We start from the raw sequence: 19,825 nt of genomic DNA on the forward strand, positions 1-19,825 counted from the left end.
AGAAGACGTCAGAGCTGATCTGCGCTGGTCTAAAGTATACAAGATGCGTGGCGCGAGACAAGTTCTTTAAGATCGCTTTCTGCCAGCCAAAAAAAGGCAACTCAGACAGAGGTAGATATGTATATTAACGGTACAGCTTGCAAATGCTCTCTGGGAGGTATACGCAAGAATACTTAAAAAGTAAAAAGTAACTTATAAAGCCGGTATATCACAAAAATTACTAGATCTTCAAACTAACAAGTACCCTCCCTTTTTCTCTCCCCATTTCAAGATGAACCCCCCTTAGCCATCTGCTTCCTCCTTTGCGCAATAACCTGTTCTCGATACATTTCCAAATCACTATTCCTGATACTCCCAACTCCAGTTCGTACCAGTTTCGCTTTATTCGAACCGGTACTTATACTACTGGCATCTGTTGAAGCCCGTGTTCTCTGTTGGGGTTGTAACGATTGGTCTACTACGTCTGAATCCGAGGGGCGTGGTGAGGATGATGATATGCGACCTGATGAGGATCCGGATGATATTGAGGATGACATGTTTCCGTTTGCCATGTTTGTTGGTGATGAGGTTGATTTTGTGGAGAAGCGTGATTTGAAGCAAATCTAGAAAAGACGAATATATTATGACTTTGTTTCTTTTTTGTTCTTTCAGAACTTGGCGAGTTCGAACTTACCTCCATCAAGTTTTCACAATCATACATGAACTTGCCCATATCCTGTTTATGTTCAAATGTGTCAAAAGAGTTTAATTGAAACATTGCTGCTTCAGCAAAATATCCTTTTTGCTCTGCATATTGCAACTCACCTTCACAAACCGCCATGCTTCCATTGGATCTTCAATCTTTGTCAAGTCATCGCCGTGAATCTTGAGCAAAGTCAGTGTGACTCGCATCAAATTCTTTTCACCTTGACTGTGAGAGGGTGAAAGATGGGTCGAGTCAGAATTCCCATTTTTGGAATTGAAGAATGTACGCAATGACTTACTAGAAGAACATGTCCCATATACGCATCAGCGTCTAAACAAGAGATTGATAATTGTTAACAAAGAGAATCCGGCGAGAACGAAAACAAAACATAGATTCATGGATAATAAACACCAACCGGCAACAATTATTTACCTCTGTAGGGACCACATTCACAAAAATAGTCAAAAACCACTGCGTAGTAACCATACTCAGCGGTGGCATCTTTATCGGCTCATGTCCTCCATTTTGCTGTAAAGAGCGTGCAGCCTTCCTCAGACCACTCTTTGACGACACGCCATTCTTTTCCATATTCCCTATAAATTTAGCTACTTTACCAACCCCATACCTCCTACCGCCCTTCCCCATTATAGACTGCCATAATATATCCTGTTCAATCTGTACACCTTCTAAATTAGATCCATACATTTCAGGAGGTAGGAGGTCGTCCACAGCAGCGGCTAGTATCCAAAATGCTCGTGTTTCCACCTCACGTTGAGATGTTACGGGGCTCCATGTGAATCCCGGATCTATTGCTGGTTGCTGTAGTATGGATGGCGAGCCTACTTCGAGTGGTTGGCCATCGGCTATTCCGAGGAGGAGCATGCCGACGACAAAGTTTAGGGACTGGCAATACCCGACGTTATATTTCGAGTGTTTGAGTTTCAATTTTGGGTCTGGATGTGGCCATGAATAGTATGCGAATGCAACGAGGACTCGGCGCATGGATTCGAGATACGGCGTTGGGGATGATGAGTTTGGTTTAAATAGGTTGTTGAAGATTCCTTTTGGTGATGGAGGCATTCTAAAGTGTACGTTTTCTGGGAATGTCCGTAGCAGATCTAGCGAGTGATTTGTTAAGACATTGTAACAATATAGCATCTATAGCACCTGGTTTTTTAGTCCATTACACATACCTCTGTCAACAATGTCAATATGTTCGATAATCTTGTTGACTTCTTTGGTATGACCAGCAGCCAAATCTAGAGTTTCCTGAGCACATAGTTGTGCATATAGACTTGGATACTGACGTCTTTTTATATCTGCTCCACTATAATGGTACCAACACTAGATGCGGATGACGTGTTAGATGCATGTAAAAGTCCTCCAAATCAACTCAAAGTACCTGTCCTCGAATGGCCCGCGGTATCCCGAGACGAACAAGTCGTTTCACTATTGGGTATAGAGGTCAGCACATATAACACGTGGGTCTGTTAAACTCGGCACTAACGTTTGTTGTCCTTTGCTGGTAGCTTGACTGCCCCATCCTTGGCAGTAAGAAAAGCCCTCCAATCCTTCTCTCTAAGCAGCAAGAGCTTTTCGTACTTGAGATCAAAAGCGCTCTGGGTGTCTTTATTTATAGCATCAAATGTCTTTTTGAACCCATATCTGTCTCGTTCAACGGTAGATTCGTCTACAAGTGAGGCTACATAACCAGCATCAATAGATACGTATTCTTCTTCGGGGGGTACTGATATTTCAGTCATGTCTTCTTCCTCCTCAATGTTGATCTCGTTTGTTGCATCGACCTGTTGCCATTCCTGTAAATCCTTCTCATTAGGCCTTCCATTGTCTGGTTTGTGTATGCGTCTCCATTCTCCGACACCGCCACTGCTGGACGATGAGGATGAGGCTCGGGGTTCACTGACTTCACTCATCGGTGATATAGTGGGTGTGTCTTCTTGCAAGCGTTTTGTTGTGTTTGAAGTGGGCCAACGTGCAAACCAATTGGATGTCTAAGACAACTAGGAACGATTAGATTAAGGGCTATACCTCTGCGTGTCAATTCATCGAATTCTGTACTTGCCTTGTAGCAATTGCTGTGTGATTACGGCAGGTGTAGAACCTTGAAACGTCAAATCATTTTGAACTGTGAACCTTGTTTCTGGTATCTGGAACCAAGAGTTATGACTACGACAACGTGTATATTATCACAAAACACGTAAATACCTCGTTATCTCGACGTGACTTGGTTGTCTTTGATGTTTAATAAACTCGCAAACATTCCCAATTTGGTGCAGCTCAAAACGCAAGATGGAACCTAGGACGTTGGACTTGTTGCAATTTGTAAAGGAGAGGCCGACTGAAAAGCCATTGTACATTTGTGCCCCGATGGTGCGGTATAGCAAACAGCCCTTTCGAGAGCTTGTTCGAAGGTAAATTTAAGCTTTTCGAAGAAAACATCATCTTACCACTAGTTCTTTCGCATTCCTATATATGATACCTACCTTTTACGATATTCAACCATAGTTATGGCGTCGACATTGCTTATACGCCAATGATGCTCGCCGATGTGTTCGCCAGATCAGAGTTCGCCAGACTGTCTGACTTTACAACCAATAACAAGGATTCGCCCGTTGTGGTGCAGTTTGCTGCCAAGGATCCTGCTGATCTAGCGGCTGCTGCTTCGCTGGTTGCTCCTTATGTCGATGGGATTGATCTGAATTGTAAGTGCTGAGGTGTCAAAAGAGCTGTTGGGCGTTCGCTGTCGCAGAGTGGCAGTGTGCTCGCTTCCTGAGAGTAGCTAGCTTTCAAAGTGGGCCGGCTGCAATGTGATTGAACGAAGACTCGTCAACGACTTGTGAGGCCACGAACGCAATGTGATGCACAGGAAGCCCGTTGCGTCCCGTCCAAATCTAACGCCAACTCTCGTAAAATCCATATAGGTGGATGCCCACAGAAATGGGCAATTGCCGAGAAAATCGGAAGCTACTTGATGGAGAAGCCTGACATTGTTCGAGATCTTATACGATCTGTGAAGAATCTGCCTCTCAACAAACCAATACCAATGTCTATTAAGATTCGGTGTCATCCTGATTTGAAGCAGACTGTAGAGTTTGTCAAGAGGGCTGAACAGGCTGGTGTTGATTGGATTACTATTGTAAGTATTGGAATCGATTCAAGATCTGCAAAGAGCCAGTTTACCATAAGCAATAACGCGTCTCCTTTTTGCCTGTAGCATGGACGTACCAAGAAGCAAAAAAGTAGTGAGCCAGTCAATATGGAAGCAATCAAACTGGTACGACTCGTCAGCAGTTTGCCCATTCTTTGTATTTTTTTTTTTTGCGCTGACAAGGGCGTTACTCCTGGTGAAAGCTTCCTCAACAAGTACCCTCTCCCACATAGGCAAAGGAAAACGCCACAGTCCCCGTCTTCGCCAACGGAGACATCTTCTCCCTATCAGACGCTGATGAAATGGTCGCCCTGACAAAAGTAAACGGCGTGATGGCAGCCAGAGGTCTCCTCGAAAACCCCGCGTTATTCGCTGGCTACGAAACAACACCATACGAATGTCTCGAAAAATTCGTCGACCTGTCTCTCAAATACGGCACAAACAGTTTCATCTTCCACAATCATGTTAAATTCATGCTGGATCGAATAACTAGTAGACAGGAAAAGAAGAGTTTGAATTATTTGAGCTCCACACCTGCTGTGCTGGATTGGCTTGATGATCAGTATGGGTTGAGGTTTAAGGCTGGTCGGACGAGTATATTGACTTGATGGGTGTTGATATGTACTGTAGAGCTTGTGCATGGTGCATTGTAAATAATCCACTGCTTAATATATTGATGGAGAGAGCATCGGTGTAAAACAGGCTTATTTTCCGTCTAACACGTGCGGTTCAACCCAACACCATTGGATTTCCTTGGTGCGACGGGCTTTACGATAAAGCTCAAAACATTTTCAAAAGGTTTAAAACACTAACATTTACCGTATAGATCACTCATAAAATAATTCAATATGGTCTTATCAGGAATGGTTCCAGACTCTCCAAGCTCTGAACGTGGGATGCAGGCTCATGTCTTTGGCAGTAAATGGTCGCGACAAGCCATTCCAAAGTATGAGCTTCCAGCGGTATGTGCTAATGGAAATGATTGATAATGTCAATTTTTGTTAATGGAATGCTATATTCAGCTGTATTTGCCCTTCTTGAACCGTTTACGTCAACATGTTTGAGACCCCGACATTTGGACAAACATCTTGACGTTTGGGATGGTGGTGTTTTTGTTGTTTCGTAAGACGATTAATGGTGGATTTTATGACATTAATCCTAATGCAATCTCATGGAAGCTATTCCAGACCTTCCAGCTCTCATGCATCATGAAAGCTCAACCCAACACTGCCTCCTTTGATCTAAGTCACAAATCCCTGACCTTGTTACTTTTCAATGGTTTAGGAGGAAATGCCTCCGTCAACTGCATATCAACTCATCAAGGATGAGCTCGAACTTGATGGTCGACCTGCTCTCAACTTGGCAAGCTTTGTCACGACCTATATGGAACCTGAGGCTGAGAAGCTCATGACAGAGTCTTTAAACAAGGTGATTGTCATCATCTTGTTGTTTTCTTCCTATCTGCTGATGATGTCATATCCGCCTTCTCAATTCCTTTTTTGCTTGCTAGAACATCAGTACGTGGCAAATCACTTCGCCATAAGCTTGGGGTCCGTTTTCATAACTCTGTTTTCACTCTTGAACAGTCAACTATGAAGAATATCCAATCACTGTTGAGCTTCAAAACCGTTGCGTCAATATGTTGGGTCGACTCGTAAGTTAATTCATCAGCAACAAATAGTCTGTTTTTTGCTCTGTTTGTTGTCATCCACAAGACGACATGGGAGTGAAAGCTTCTCTCCATTTTATATCTTCTCAATTCCCAATACACATTTTATAGTTCCATGCTCCTCTCAGTGCAGATGAAGCAGCTCTCGGTGTCTCAACTGTTGGATCCAGTGAAGGCAAGTCAATACTTTTGAATTACATCTTGGATGCAGAATTTACAATGATACTTCTTCTTCGACTCTTAGCCATCATCTTGAGTACTTTGGCTATGAAGCGACGCTGGCAATTACGTCGTGAAAAAGAAGGAAAATCAAAAGAAAAGCCAAATCTTGTCATGGTATCCGCCATTCTTCGGTCATCTTTTTTTTGATCGTCATTGGGTCAACAACGCTCTCAACATACCGTTCTTCTCCACTAGGGCGCAAACGTCCAAGTATGTTGGGAAAAAGCCGTCCGATACCTTGAAATCGAAGCTCGTTACGTATTCTGCACTGAAGACCAAATGTTCATGGATCCAAAACAAGCTGCTGCTATGGTAGACGAGAATACTATTGGTACTGTGGCAATCTTGGGATCAACATACACCGGTCATTATGAAGACGTCAAGACTTTGAATGACTTGTTGGTTGAGATCAATAAGAAGACCGGGTGGAATGTTCCTATTCACGTTGGTATGATATCAAATCTCGATCACGTTGTTTGCTTCCTTGAACCGGATCGAAGAGTACCCACAAGTCCTGCTCTAACTCTTTATCCGACGGTGTTTTAGATGCAGCGTCAGGTGGTTTCGTGGCACCCTTCTTGGCTCCAGACTTGGTTTGGGATTTCCGATTGCCTTGTGTCGCAAGGTAAAATAACTGCTGCTATGTCTGACGTAGTCAATTGAGTCAACTCATACCAATCCCATGAATTAGCATCAACACTTCTGGCCACAAATACGGACTTGTATATCCAGTAAGTGCGATGTGTATGGAATCGATTCTTCTACTCTTGATGTCATGTTTTTTTTGTAATAGGGAGTTGGATGGTGCATCTGGAGGTCCAAGGATTTCTTACCTGATGATCTCGTCTTCCACGTCAATTATCTTGGAGCAGACCAAGCTTCCTTCACTCTGAATTTCAGCAAAGGGTCATCTCAAGTTATTGCTCAATACTATGTAAGTGTGAAAACATCGTTGACCTGCATACCAAGCTAATATTTTGCATTGTCTCGCTTTCGTCTTGCTGTAGGTGATGATTCGATTGGGAATGAATGGATTCAAATCCATCATGGAAAATTTACAAGAAACGAGTGTACGTGTGAATCATTGCCATCACCCATTATCAGATTGAACCCTTTTTTTGGCTATCAGTAATATCAACTTTCCCATCTTAAACTTCAGATCTTCTTATCCCACCAAATCAAATCAATGGGTTTCGAGATCATGTCTTCTGAAGATCCTTCCAAGGGACTCCCACTTGTTGCGTTCAAACTACCAAAGGACGCAAGTCGACACTTTGATGAGTTTGATGTTGCTGGAAGGCTTCGTGAGAAAGGTGAGTGTGTTTGCGAGCTGGATTGACTGTCTTCCGATGTGCTTGTATCCTTGCTTTTATAATGATTGGACGTTGTGCAAAAAATTGATTTCATGCTGCTTTATAGGTTGGATTGTCCCAGCAGTGAGTGCTTCTACGAAGCCTATCTTTTGAGCTTTGAACTTAACCATTATCTCATTGGAAATCATTAGTACACTCTTGCAGTAAGTGTTTCTGAATGCTGTCAGTTTCCAGGTCGGCTATGTTTAACACTGGTCTCTCTCTTTGTAGCCTCATGCAGACAAAAGTAAACTATTACGTGTTGTCATTCGTGAAGACTTCTCCTACAATCGAGCAGAGCTCTTGTTGGCAGTAAGATTCATTGATTATGGCCCTCTTGGAATGCTTTGTTTTCCCCTCTCGACGCAACCAACTCATCAAAATTTTCCGTGAAATTTTAGGACCTGCAAATGACTTTGGACTTCTTGAAGAAACAAGATGCCAAATCTATGGAAGCTAGGTAACTTTTCATATGCTTTAAAGGCTCAATTCTATGGCAAAAAAAACACAATACTAATATGGCTTGATGTGTAGGCGTGAAGCACACAAACAATATGGCGCTGCTCACAAACATCACAAGCATCATGGTCTCGCAGTCGCAATCCCAGAAGCTCCACTCAAAAGTATTCATAATACCTCTCCTGTCGCTGCTGTTACAACAGTCAAACCCGCTTCTTCTCCAACGGTTACGAAACCTCCTACACCAGCTGCTACACCAAAAGCTGCTGCTCCGACTCCTGCTGCTGTGAAGGCTCCAACACCTGTCGCTACATCTGCCGCAACTCCTGTTGCTGCGAAGGCTCCAGCTGCTGTGAAAGTTGCTGCTCCTGCTCCATTTGCTGCAGCCAAAGTAGTGACTCCACCTGCATCACGTCCCTTGTCCCCCACAGTATCAAGCAAGGATGCATGGGACAAGGCTTCTGCAAACGATGTTATGGCATCAGTGAGCAAAGACACTTCTTTGCATTTCTCTTAAATGAAACTAACACGTCGTTTCTATAGGTCATTGCATTGAAAACCAATGGGCAAGTCCATTCATAGTACCTCTGCTGGCCTTTTTTGCTGACTTGTTTCATTTTCATTTTTTAGGCCATGTTGAGTCCAAAAAGGAATCCCATGCTGAAAAAGTATCAACTCATATAGATTTCCAGAAAAAGATATCTCATTGTATCCGTTTTTTGGATGGTGTATACCCCCAAATGAAAAAATGACCTTCAAAATTTCGCTTCTCGAAGTGTGAATGTGTGTGTCGTCGAGTTTGCACGTTCAGGCAATTACAACCAACCGTATATCGAGACATATTAGGAGCCTGAAATACTGGTAGCCAGTGGGGTCGCTTTTCTTAGGGCTCATTGATGTGTATGACATTGCGAATTTTGTGCTCTTCAATTGCCTTGCTTTACTGAACTTGCCTACGAATTGTTGCTCCAATCTCTTTTGGCTTGCCACCACATTCATTGGCCATGATGCCATGATCCAACGCACCAACAGACTCTTTTCTGAAAGCCTCATGAACATTCTCTCTGGAACCAAACTACAGATGCCTTTGTGCGAGGAAATGACGCTCTGGATATCAATGTTCACCGTGCTCTACAATTCTTATTGGATACTACTTGTGACACTTTTGGGTGTGATCCTATTGGCGCCAGGCAATGGGACATGTTGATGAGCACTAACTGCCGTCGAGTCCGGTAAGTTGAGATCTTGAAAGAAAAGCATTTATTCAAGTACTGATCCTTATCTGTTCTTTTGGCATCTTAGATATCTCAGTCGCCAGCAAGCGTTGATACTTACGCCACTCTACCTGTACAGCTTCTCGAGCCTAGGCCTGCTAGTTTAGGCATCTTGATTCGCAACAGATACATGTATTTTGCTGATGAGGTACAACAGGCTATACAATGTCTCAACGCACCCGAAAACCCCCTTGCAAGATGGAGTGATATGTATCAAGAACCTGTACAAGTGATGCTGCTTAACTTAAACAATGGATTTGGCCAGCACGATTGGGACTTCTCAAACGTCGCACTGAGTATGTAGTAGATGAACTTGGAGCAAGCACATACTATGGTGTCGAAACTCTCCCTTCGATTTCCCGTCTTCTGGACACAGCCCTCGAAAATACGGAGCGATGGGTTGCGGTCGTGAAAACGATTGACGAAGGAACTGAAAGCTGCTAGGAAGCAACGACTCCCTTGGCTGACTGCTTTGTATACAAAACGAGATTGCTAGTGCTGCGAGGTATTTGGTACACACAATAGAGTCATTGCAACCATCGTCAAGTTATCTTTTGCCCTATTTTTCTATTTACGACATGTTATCAGAGCCAGGACGCGAAGACCCGGATTTTCGTACAGGGAGGTTTGGCTGCTGGTCAAATACGAATTTACTACTGATTATCGAGTTTGGATGATTGGAATGTTTCTACTTCAATCTACGGGTGTACCCGCTAGGCTTACGGTCAGTGGCGTAAAGAGTGGTGGCAAGTAAATCAACTCAAAAAGGCTGACTTTTTGTGTCAAGTGTAGTCGAATTTTCACATAGACGTGAAGTCTAGTCTCGACGTTTTAGATTCTCTGACCTTCAGGTGGGAGCTCAGCCCAGTTTTAAAGCTTCAGATTTAAGTTCGAAAAAGTCAAACCTCCGCAAATGCATGTTATCCCCTATCGAAACTTTGGTTTGGACGCAAATGCAAAAGGAGTCTATAAAACCCTTTCACGCACTACGTCGTACCTCGATTCTGTATAAATAGCATTTTAATTCTCATATCTGACTCTTCAAAAGAGCTTATATGACCGGCCTAACGCCATTGAGTCTGTCTTTCCTTCGTCCTAGAATGCGACTACAACTTGCTTTTTGAGAGGGTTTCCAAGGAACTCATAATACCAAAAATATTAGCAAATATTTATGAAAGCATTTTCCCTGCGCTTTACTTGTATCCTAGTTCATCGGGTACTTGTGTTGACATCGTACCTTTTTCAGATAACATATTTCTTTTCCACCCGAGTAAGGGACCCTGTCACGCAGCACTATTTCGTTTACAATCTTTGTTGAATCCGGGTCGCATAGCTCCTAATCACCGGTGTTCACGCTGGGTCGCTTTTCTCGGTTGAAAAAATGGAGGACGGTAGTGAAGAGAGGGGTGGGCGATGGGCTATGCGTCGCTGGTTCACTTCCCAATCCTTTTGATACTTTTGGTAGTGCATAAAACGAAGGCATGTGTTTAAATAATAACGTCTCTACAACCATCTATAAAAGCGGCTGTCCCCACACAACGACAGCGTCTCTCCCCAAAATGTATCAAACCACAAAGATCAACTATCAATCCACCAAACACTAAGCATCTCTTTTCAATCCAAGTGCATAAAACGAGACATTCGAGTAGCCAAAGCAGTCATCACAGCTTTAGTCGAAGCAGTGATAGACATGGGTTCATCCTTGCTTGTAGTTGCGAATTGAGAGATATCGGTACGAGTAATAACACGTTTGAAGAATGGATCTTCCAAGAGTTCTTGAGCAGATCCATAGTTGGGGATACGGTTGATGAAGAGTTCAAGAGTACGCCGGTTGCGACCGACACTTAGTGGGACGCCACGTTGTTTAGCGAATGGCTTGTACTTCCATACAAGGAGTTTGTCGACGAGGTACCAGATCCACTGTTATGGGAAAAGGATGGAGTCACTTTCAAAACGTTAGAAAAACGTTGAAACAAAAAAACCTTCTGGCAAGCATCATCACAAGTCCAAACAACTTTAGTGTGGAACAACTTACAAAGATATTGGTCTTGGGAGTAAACTTGAGCCAGTCTCCACCATTCTCAGAGCGCATCAAGCGGTAGATTTCAAATTGGAAGTCACCTAAAATGAAGAGTCGAACGTCAGAATGCTGTCGTACTCATCATGGAACAGGGTTTTGCTACTCTATAGCTGACGTACCATAACCAGTAAAGAATACTTCATCAGTCAAAGGAACAGCACATAGCTGAGAAAAGTCACCATTAATTTCAAGACCTACGCATATTCGAGGAAGTATCCGTTTAAGCATGACAGTTCCCAAAAGACACGAACACAACCTGAACTTACGAGACAGAGTATAATCAATGATGGTGGTGTGCATGCCGCCAGTTTTGACATCATATACGGTGTTGCAGTCAGAAGTTACAAGACGACGTGTCTTTTCATTCTTGTCAATCTTGGCCATCATGTTACCCCAATGAAGATCTCGGTGCTCAAACTTGCAGGATTGTTCGGCAATAGCCTAGTGTTGTTGTGAGACGAACGTCAGGATTTAGTCATCGAGAGTGTGAAGAGGTCAACGCCATGCCGTATTTTTTCTCGTACCAGAGAGAGTACGATTTGGCCAATGACACCACAAGTTTGAGTCCAGGTGAGTTGAGGACCTTCAGCGAGATTGAGTCCGGCGTGTTCAAGTACGAGAACTGCATACTTTTGAGTCTTGACTTGTGCAGCAGCTGATTGAGCTTTCTTGCCACGACGTCGTGAATATTTCTCTACGGCTTCAATGAGTTGAGGAGGATAAGCGCCACGTACAACTCCCATTCTATCATAAAAAGGAGTCCGTCAGTCATCTGAGCGCTTTGATCCTGGTTCACCACGAGGAACACAAAAAATACACACGCATGATATCACCAAATGACTTACTTCAAGACACGAACAAATCCAGCTCCGTATTCAGAGGCAATATCAGACATTTCACCAGTGATACGAAGTTCTTGATACATCTCGCTAAGCGTTTGCTGCGACTCGCCGCCGAAGGGCACGATCTTAACAGCAGCAGTGGGAGGAATAGCACGAGAGCTGAAGCCTAGAACAAACAGCACAAAACGGTTAGTTCAGTAATTCTGAAACTGGCACAACATCTCTGAGGCTTACTCTTGATGTTAGACAAGACTGTAGCATTAACCAAGGGAATTTGAAAGACTTGCGAGAACGTGGCTTCTCCAATCTTTTCAATCTTGTCAAGTGCACTAAAAGAAGGAGAATCATCAGCAATAGGTCTGACGTACAACACACTCCGACACAACTTACGGAGCACCAAGGAAAGATTCAAAGGTTTCGAAGCGAGCTTGGGAGCAAAGACGGAGCAAGTCAGTGAGATTCACTGGTCGAAGCTTTAGTTGTTCTTCTTCCCCAACAGGTTCGTCAACATCAATATCAGGAAGACTGTACGTTGAGTAGTGCTTTGAGGCCAATTTCTGAGCAAGCGTTTGAAGCTTCTCGGAATCAGCTGCAGCCATGACCACATCCTCATGTACATTCAGACGTCCTTTTGGAATTCGTGGTTGAGGTTGTGCCATGGTTGCTTCTTATTCTGATCTTGATGGTAGTTGTAGTGGTGTAGGGTGTAGTGTCGCGGTAGTATTTGTACTTTCTCTTCTTATTATAAAAGAAAAGAATCTTATTTTTTGAATGTTGAGAAAGGTGTTGTTCGATGTTTGATGTTTTGAAAATCCCAAAATCGCCAAACAGGTGTGTCAAGTTGTGCGGCACACATTGGGAAGACAGAGGTGTCCACACATCGTATGAGTTCCGCGAAATACCATGTTGAGCCCGTTGCGGTTTTCTAACATGCTTTGTACCATTAGCTGACATTCAATTCGAAAAACCACAACGATGCCGATTTCAAACAGTCCTCTGAGCGTTGAAGCTCAAGCCATATGCAATAAGATACCTTTTGCTATTACAGATTCACATCACCACCTGGTAGGCCAGCGACCGATAGTGAAAATCGACGGGACAGTTGTATTTGTACATTTCGTGGAACTGAGTTTGCCTTTTGGATATTTAGTGGGACGTGGCCAACACGTACAGAGGACAAAAGATCTTTCTGGATTTGGGAATACTTGACAATTTGCCAAAGCTTGGATATCCAGCCCTAGTCAATCCACCAAAGAAGAATGCTCAAACGTTAGCTCGTGAACGTGGAACAAAACTACCCTCGTGGCCTATTGAAAAGACCAAGGCGGTTCTCTCTGTATGTGTTCGCTTTGCCCACTTTAGTGCTACAGCTGCGGATGAACCTCAACGCTCACATTTTTACAGAGAAGAAACGAAGAATATGGCAACTTTCAGCACATGTGGTCTGACTACCTTCCTTCCGACATCATGAAGGACTACGCACACGCTCACGTCAACGTTGCCGCCACGGTACACGTAGAGGCTGGTTGGGACGAGCCCAAAGTTGGTAACGTTGGTGAAACAAACTGGGTATATCAACAGGCCCAGGAAACTGGCAATGTCGTTGGGGCTGCAATTGTAGGACACACTGACTTTGTTAGCAGAACTTACGAGGAATGTGAAGCCGAGCTTATTAAACATAAACAGTGTCCTAACTTTGTCGGTATCCGATGTATGGCCTCATTCGATACTACTAAGCGATTTAGCTCTGGAGCACCTCGACAACACGTATTGACAGAGGCCAACTTTTTAAAAAACTTTACGCTCTTGAAGAAGCATGGACTCTCCTTTGATTTGTATTGCTACTCATACCAGCTGAAGGAATCCATTAACCTGGCTAAACGATTCCCGGACACGCCTATTGGTAACAATCTTTGTCGCTCTTTAGCAACTCGAAACCAAGCGCTTACACGTTGTCATCTTCTCCAGCCCTAGACCACATGGCTACTCCCATTGACTATGTTTCGAAGCCAGAAGTGCGCAAGGAATGGCTTGAAGGAATGACCGAGCTCGCCAAGTGCAAAAACGTGCACGCTAAGCTATCTGGGTTGATGCCACAGCTAGGAACACAATATCAATATCGAACATGGGATTCGTATGGACCTACAGCCGTCGAAATCGCCGATGGTGCTTTCGGAGAGATGCTGATGCACACAATTCGACTCTTTGGACCCGAGCGGTATGTTTAGCTCCACAGTTTGATCGCTTGGTTTGATCGGTGACTGCAAGACGCGAGAGTCTATCATTTTGTCGCTAGAGCTACAGGAAGCTTGAACACACTCAGTCTGACTTCTAAACTTCATCTTGTAGTGTCTTCTATGGATCAAACTTTCCCGTGGATAAGAATCTAGCTCGAATGGGCGAGCTTGTAGCTGGAATCTGGATATGCTGTGAACGATCTGGCATGAATGCGTCTCAGCTTAAGGGTGTGTTCCGTGACAATGCTGCTAAATTCTACAAGATCTCTTTGCCAGCAAGCAAATTGTAATAGATATTCTAAATAAGGACGCGAATTTGGAATAATTGGCGCGAATTCTATAACATTTGGTTTGATTTGACGCCAACTCGTTATGAGACAAAAATTCGCAACTGCCTTTCTGAGCGAGACTCGTTGAAACGCGTTTTCCAAGCACGTACGTTTCTATAAACCGTTGTGCATATTTAGTCGGCTCTAGCTGAAGACAGTAGTCCTCTCGGACAATTTTCAACGCAAGTTCGCTTGATTCAAGTAACCAAACCAAGCAAAAAACCTTCAGCACTAAGAGCAGACTGGAAGAGGAAGGGAGAAGATATATAAGGAACCATTAGCGAAGGTAAGCACACTACAGAAGAAGATTCTTTATTCAAAATATGAGTCCGACGCTAGTTTTGCCTCAGCAATCCTGCAGTTTCAAAAACTCACAAACCGCTTTTAAACAATAGTGGGGCAATACCCAAATAGAGTAGAGCAGGCAATCCACGTCATAATCTTATAGCAAAGGTAAGCATTTTCATAGTCTATTGGGCCCCGCCACCAACTACGAGGACACGAATTTGAGGAGTGCGGTTCTATATTGGTGGCACTGGTTACTTGGTAGAGCCTCAGCAGAAAACCCACCCCAGTCAACTTGAAATCCTCGCTCTAAACTCTATTGCTCACTCATTATATTTCAACTATACTCACATATTTCTCTCTTCTATCATCCCCACCACAAACAGTCACATTTTCAAATTGGTAGGTCGTTGTGAGCATCAACGTCATCGCGGAGTGCAGAGAGGAAGCGCCATGAGAGCACACGGGCGTGTAGCATACGCTGCATGAGTTCCTACTTGGAACTTCACTCTTCTTGAAGCAACGGAACCCGACTCCACATGGTCAGACCACATTTTAGCTTGAACTGAATCTCTCTCCTCTTTTAGTGTTAAGAGTCTCAGCTCGTCACATATAGAAATCACCTCGTCTTTTGTCTCGTTGCACATGTCCCGTGCCAAAGAAGGAGAACCTGCAGACGGTCAACCTACCAACAACACTACGACTACCACCACCACTCAACCTACAGCAACCGCCGACCCTCGATTGAGTGAAACCAAGGGCCCGCAATATATATATACAGGTGCCGGTATCATCCTTAATCCCATGGCTACCTCGCCAACAGCAGCAAATGGCGTCGCAGTCTCTGGAATGACTTCTCAACGTGATTCATTGACTGCCGCTCAACAACAAACTATGGATGCCAATACCTCGGGCCGTCAACCGCGAGCTGCTGATGGACAACCTGTTTCTTCTCCACAAGCTACTCCAGCTGCTAGTTCAGCCAAGTTGCATCATGGATCAGCATCAAATCAGAATATCGTTGGTGTACATTACAAGGTCGGGAAGAAGATTGGAGAAGGCAGTTTTGGTATTATTTATGAAGGTATGTAGTGTTTGCTTGATGGACAGCAAAAAAAGGAGCTCATCCGTATGCTACACAATATCTGAGCACTCTCACTTGAATAGGTGTAAATCTCATGAACAATCAACCTATTGCTGTCAAATTCGAACCTCGAAAGAGTGATGCTCCTCAATTACGTGATGAATATAGAACATACAAGATTCTCTCTGGCAGTGGTGTGTCCTTACTATGCGGGCATCATATGCTGGTATTTTGCTGATTCCTTCTGTCTTTCTTCAATTTCTAGTTGGTATCCCGAACGTTTACTACTTTGGACAAGAAGGTCTACACAACGTTCTGTGTATAGACTTGCTTGGTCCAAGTTTGGAGGATATGTTTGATTTGTGTAATAGGAAGTTCAGCTTGAAGACAGTATGCATGGCAGCGAAACAGATGGTAGGTTGCCCGCACTTCTTTTGAACGTCAGCCTTCCAGTTGTCAATCTGCAAGAACGCAATTGACCAAAGTCCTTCATTGCCTTTTTTTTAGCTATCAAGGGTGCAAACAATCCATGAAAAGAATCTTATATATCGAGATATTAAACCTGATAACTTCTTAATTGGTCGATTGCCAAGGCACAACGAGGCTCCTCTTGTCATTGGCCAAGACCCAGTAATGATTCTACCAAACCACACCGCTGCCCACCCTCATCCAGCCTCCATAGTATATATAGTTGACTTTGGTATGGCAAAACAGTACAGGGATCCCAAAACCAAACAACACATTCCATATCGAGAAAAGAAGTCTCTTTCTGGAACTGCCCGATATATGAGTATAAATACGCACTTGGGCCGAGAACAATCCCGTAGAGACGACTTAGAGGCTTTGGGTCACGTATTCATGTACTTTTTGAGAGGATCATTACCGTGGCAAGGTCTCAAGGCAGCCACCAACAAGCAAAAGTATGAAAAGATTGGAGAGAAGAAGCAGAGTGTCAGTGTTAAGGAATTGTGTGAAAATTTCCCTGGTAAGTTTGACGCCTTGCTTGCGTATAGATTATGTGTTTGCTCTGCTGACATTTAGAAGAATTCGAGTACTAACTTTCTTTTTCGCTTTCGTCTTTGTAGAAGAATTTGCGTTGTACCTTACATATGTCCGCAACCTCAAATTCGAAGAAGCACCAGATTACGACTATTTGAAAGGCCTGCTCAACAAAGGTATGTAAAGTACATCCGATTACACACGACTCGTGAATATCATGACCAACCAATATTCGATTTCTTTAGTGTTGACCAAAATAGGAGAGCAAGATGACGGCATCTACGATTGGATGGTGGTAATGGATCAACAAAGGAAGGAGAAGGAACGACAACGAGAAGCTGAACGTGAAGCTCGAGAAAGAGAACGAGCAGAACGTGAACGTGCTTACCGTGCCTTTCAAGCAGCCAATGGCAACAATCCCAATGCAACAGGAGGTCCCATGCCACCATACGGCGTTAGTGCCAGTAGTAATATGGCTATAATATCACCCACCACTGCCCATCCGAACTCATCACCTGTCCCACCAAGCAGTATGCAAGTGTTGACTGGTGGTAAAGGCAACAACACTACTTCAGGACGAGAATCGAGCACTCCAAACAACAACCGAGTATCAGGTGGCGGAACAGCAAACTCACCCATGGTCCATGGTCAATCTGGTCTCCGACAAGAAGCCTCTCAAGTTGGAACGACCGATGCTATACACGCAGATTCCATGCAACGTAAAAACAATGGTAATGGTGAAGCACGACCACCCATGCCAAATAGTAAACCAAGGGTCAGCTCTAATGACGGCAAAAAGAAGAAGTGGTGGAAGAGGCTGTTTTGTGGTGGTGATTCAGAATAGGCCCAAGGTTTCAAAACGATCTCAACTATATTTTGTAGCCATAATGCTTGGAGAATTATTAAAATTGTAGTACTTTTAGACCTCCTTCGTGTTCTTGATGTCGGTGCCTTTGGCTCACGAACTACAATAGCCTTGCATCTTTTCGTTCACAAAACGGAAATATGCAACTTGAAAGTACTGGACGCGTGTTTAAGATCGAAGATGTCGGATCAAGTGGTGTTGCGTAATGATCTACCTGTTTGTCCAAACTTTGTTTTCGTTCCATCCAAGCAATCTAAAGAACCACGACAAAAGCCGAAGAAGTGGGGACGCATGCATAGTTATTAAACATATACATCAATCTAACAAACTCGTATACAGTCTTAGCAACTCGCTCAGCACAAAACCCGGAAACAATGGGATCCATTTTCACGGAGCTTGAACAGCTACCAATTTCTCAGAGCGAGAAGGAGGTGCTTCGAGTCGACAAGGATTCTGCATTTAAAAGATTCGGTTCATCCAATCTTGAAGGTAGGAGTCTTCCATGGTGTTAGTCGTACCTACGAAATGCATTCGACATTTTGAAGTGTGTGTCTTAAAGCACACTTGCACCTGACTACCGCACTGCATCGGTCATGGCGATCAAAGTGCTAGATCGAATTTCATTGATCTAAGAAATTGCATCTACTTGGCAAACCAATCTAACTGATGAACAACTCATTTGCTCGTGCTAGGAATTGTGCCAGTTCACAAAGACTGGGCCTCTCTAGTAGCCAGGAAATACAACATGAAGACATCAGGCCTGGAACCAAAGAATCTTCTCAAAGCACATCCGAAAAAGGATGTGAAGCCTGCACTAGATGAGATTGTCAAGACAATCACAAGTATTGTGTACTCGAATTATTCGAAAGGGGCTTCGCATGCGACTCAGGATGGTAGATACACGCTATCGGGCGGATCGTCGTTACGTGGGATGCTGAGGTTTGAGACTGATGAGGTCCGTGTAATGAGTGTTTCATCCAGCAGCTTCAAAGAACTCTAATGAAATTACTACTATTTAGTGGGTGAATAAGGCGCCTAAAGATATGGCGCAGTATCATGATCAGTTTGGCAAGATACATACGGTAACAAGACTAGTTTGGTATTGTATCGTAGAGCTTAACTAGAAATTGTAATAATTTAGGATACCTTGCCTGAAATCATTGACATCATGGCACCTGCGTCGAATGACTGTGCTGGTCGTTTAATGCAAGTGCTGACGCCACACAAGAAGGAGTATCGTATAAGTCGACCGCACTATCCTCTGATCACCGAGACTCTGACTGGTGCAATATGTAGTTTGCCGTACAACGAGTCCTCGTCTTTTATGGAATTGTCTATCGACTCATTAAACGAGCTCCTTGTACGCGACTATCATTCTTTTGAAACCAAGCTACTGGAACGTCTCACGCCTGTATGGAATCCCGCTTATAGTGTCGTGGGCCACATAGAAGAGATTTTAGATCAGCGAGATCGTGCAGGTTGGGTGGCATTGAATGAACGTAAAAGGGAGTTTCTGGCCAAACATGGCGAGCCACCTACCTTTGATGATATCTGTATGCCCCAGTACGAAAAGTTTAGAAAGGCAAGGTCGTCGGCATCAAACAGAAAGAACAATAGTCATAATAATAGCAGCCCTTCACCAATCAATGATGGCGATGAAGGAGCCGTGGAAGAGTTGGATGCAATCATGGATGAGTATATATGTCGATACAAAAACTTTGCTGGATTATTTAGAACCAAACTGATTTCCCTGAATGTATCAACTGCTCATCAGCACGTTGAAGCGTACCACCGTAATCTCTCGGCATGTCTAAAAACTGTCCGAGATCGTGTATATGCTCCGACATATTCCGTGCTGCCAGCACCTACCAACGACCCATCATGTTTTCCATCTCTGGAAACCATAAAAGGGCTTATAAATACCGCCGAAACCGACCTACAGACCTTTTCGCAATCTCATCATTTACATATGGAGGCTCAGAGATCGAAAAATGTGGGCGGGTTGGATAATTTAAGTAACTTATTGCATGAAATCAAGGAAATGTATTTGACCGAGTCTGTGAAAACGGTCGAAGGTCGTTTGGAAAGGGTCAAGAGTAAATCCTTTCGTGAGAAACTAAAGTCTATGGAATCTAAAGAATTGCAACGTCGTAATGTCTTGTATGACGAAGTTGGCGATGTGATTTTGGGATTCAAGACTTTGATTTACACTGGTGTAAGTTGTGACGATGCTGATGCAATTTGAAGATCTTCCCTATTTTTTTTCTTTGTTTT

General features: G+C 43.7%; 6 protein-coding genes across 6 annotated transcripts; 4 read left to right on the plus strand and 2 right to left on the minus strand.

The window, feature by feature from the left end:
• Positions 1 to 266: 266 nt before the first annotated feature.
• Positions 267 to 2,619, minus strand: SmJEL517_g04057 (uncharacterized protein; the record flags this gene model as incomplete). Its single annotated transcript, XM_031169985.1, has 8 exons — positions 267 to 602; positions 674 to 715; positions 805 to 910; positions 984 to 1,015; positions 1,118 to 1,803; positions 1,879 to 2,029; positions 2,088 to 2,134; positions 2,193 to 2,619. The coding sequence occupies 8 exons, from the start codon at positions 2,617 to 2,619 to the stop codon at positions 267 to 269; spliced, it is 1,827 nt and encodes a 608-aa protein (XP_031023997.1).
• Positions 2,620 to 2,995: 376 nt separating this feature from the next.
• SmJEL517_g04058 (uncharacterized protein) lies at positions 2,996 to 4,462 on the plus strand (the record flags this gene model as incomplete). The annotated part of the gene is made up of 5 exons (XM_031169986.1): positions 2,996 to 3,117; positions 3,212 to 3,408; positions 3,628 to 3,842; positions 3,921 to 3,980; positions 4,088 to 4,462. 5 exons carry the CDS (start codon positions 2,996 to 2,998, stop codon positions 4,460 to 4,462), a joined length of 969 nt encoding a protein of 322 aa, XP_031023992.1.
• Positions 4,463 to 4,702: 240 nt separating this feature from the next.
• On the plus strand, positions 4,703 to 8,240 carry GAD1B (glutamate decarboxylase; the record flags this gene model as incomplete). The annotated part of the gene is made up of 18 exons (XM_031169987.1): positions 4,703 to 4,816; positions 5,139 to 5,282; positions 5,365 to 5,371; positions 5,441 to 5,508; positions 5,635 to 5,692; positions 5,768 to 5,859; positions 5,941 to 6,193; positions 6,292 to 6,370; positions 6,437 to 6,476; positions 6,539 to 6,679; positions 6,753 to 6,815; positions 6,905 to 7,058; positions 7,165 to 7,181; positions 7,250 to 7,261; positions 7,329 to 7,409; positions 7,499 to 7,557; positions 7,632 to 8,040; positions 8,187 to 8,240. The coding sequence occupies 18 exons, from the start codon at positions 4,703 to 4,705 to the stop codon at positions 8,238 to 8,240; spliced, it is 1,845 nt and encodes a 614-aa protein (XP_031023993.1).
• Positions 8,241 to 10,444: 2,204 nt separating this feature from the next.
• On the minus strand, positions 10,445 to 12,411 carry SmJEL517_g04060 (uncharacterized protein; the record flags this gene model as incomplete). The annotated part of the gene is made up of 8 exons (XM_031169988.1): positions 10,445 to 10,750; positions 10,866 to 10,951; positions 11,030 to 11,104; positions 11,177 to 11,351; positions 11,435 to 11,654; positions 11,756 to 11,918; positions 11,987 to 12,081; positions 12,143 to 12,411. The coding sequence occupies 8 exons, from the start codon at positions 12,409 to 12,411 to the stop codon at positions 10,445 to 10,447; spliced, it is 1,389 nt and encodes a 462-aa protein (XP_031024033.1).
• Positions 12,412 to 12,727: 316 nt separating this feature from the next.
• SmJEL517_g04061 (uncharacterized protein) lies at positions 12,728 to 14,279 on the plus strand (the record flags this gene model as incomplete). The annotated part of the gene is made up of 5 exons (XM_031169989.1): positions 12,728 to 12,817; positions 12,903 to 13,088; positions 13,157 to 13,655; positions 13,721 to 13,970; positions 14,102 to 14,279. The coding sequence occupies 5 exons, from the start codon at positions 12,728 to 12,730 to the stop codon at positions 14,277 to 14,279; spliced, it is 1,203 nt and encodes a 400-aa protein (XP_031024032.1).
• Positions 14,280 to 15,248: 969 nt separating this feature from the next.
• On the plus strand, positions 15,249 to 17,530 carry SmJEL517_g04062 (uncharacterized protein; the record flags this gene model as incomplete). Its single annotated transcript, XM_031169990.1, has 6 exons — positions 15,249 to 15,687; positions 15,771 to 15,881; positions 15,953 to 16,101; positions 16,195 to 16,672; positions 16,773 to 16,862; positions 16,932 to 17,530. The coding sequence occupies 6 exons, from the start codon at positions 15,249 to 15,251 to the stop codon at positions 17,528 to 17,530; spliced, it is 1,866 nt and encodes a 621-aa protein (XP_031024035.1).
• Positions 17,531 to 19,825: the final 2,295 nt, after the last annotated feature.

Source organism: Synchytrium microbalum (genome assembly GCF_006535985.1).
Source record: "Synchytrium microbalum strain JEL517 chromosome Unknown SmJEL517_scf0025, whole genome shotgun sequence".
NCBI classification, from domain to species: domain Eukaryota; kingdom Fungi; phylum Chytridiomycota; class Chytridiomycetes; order Synchytriales; family Synchytriaceae; genus Synchytrium; species Synchytrium microbalum.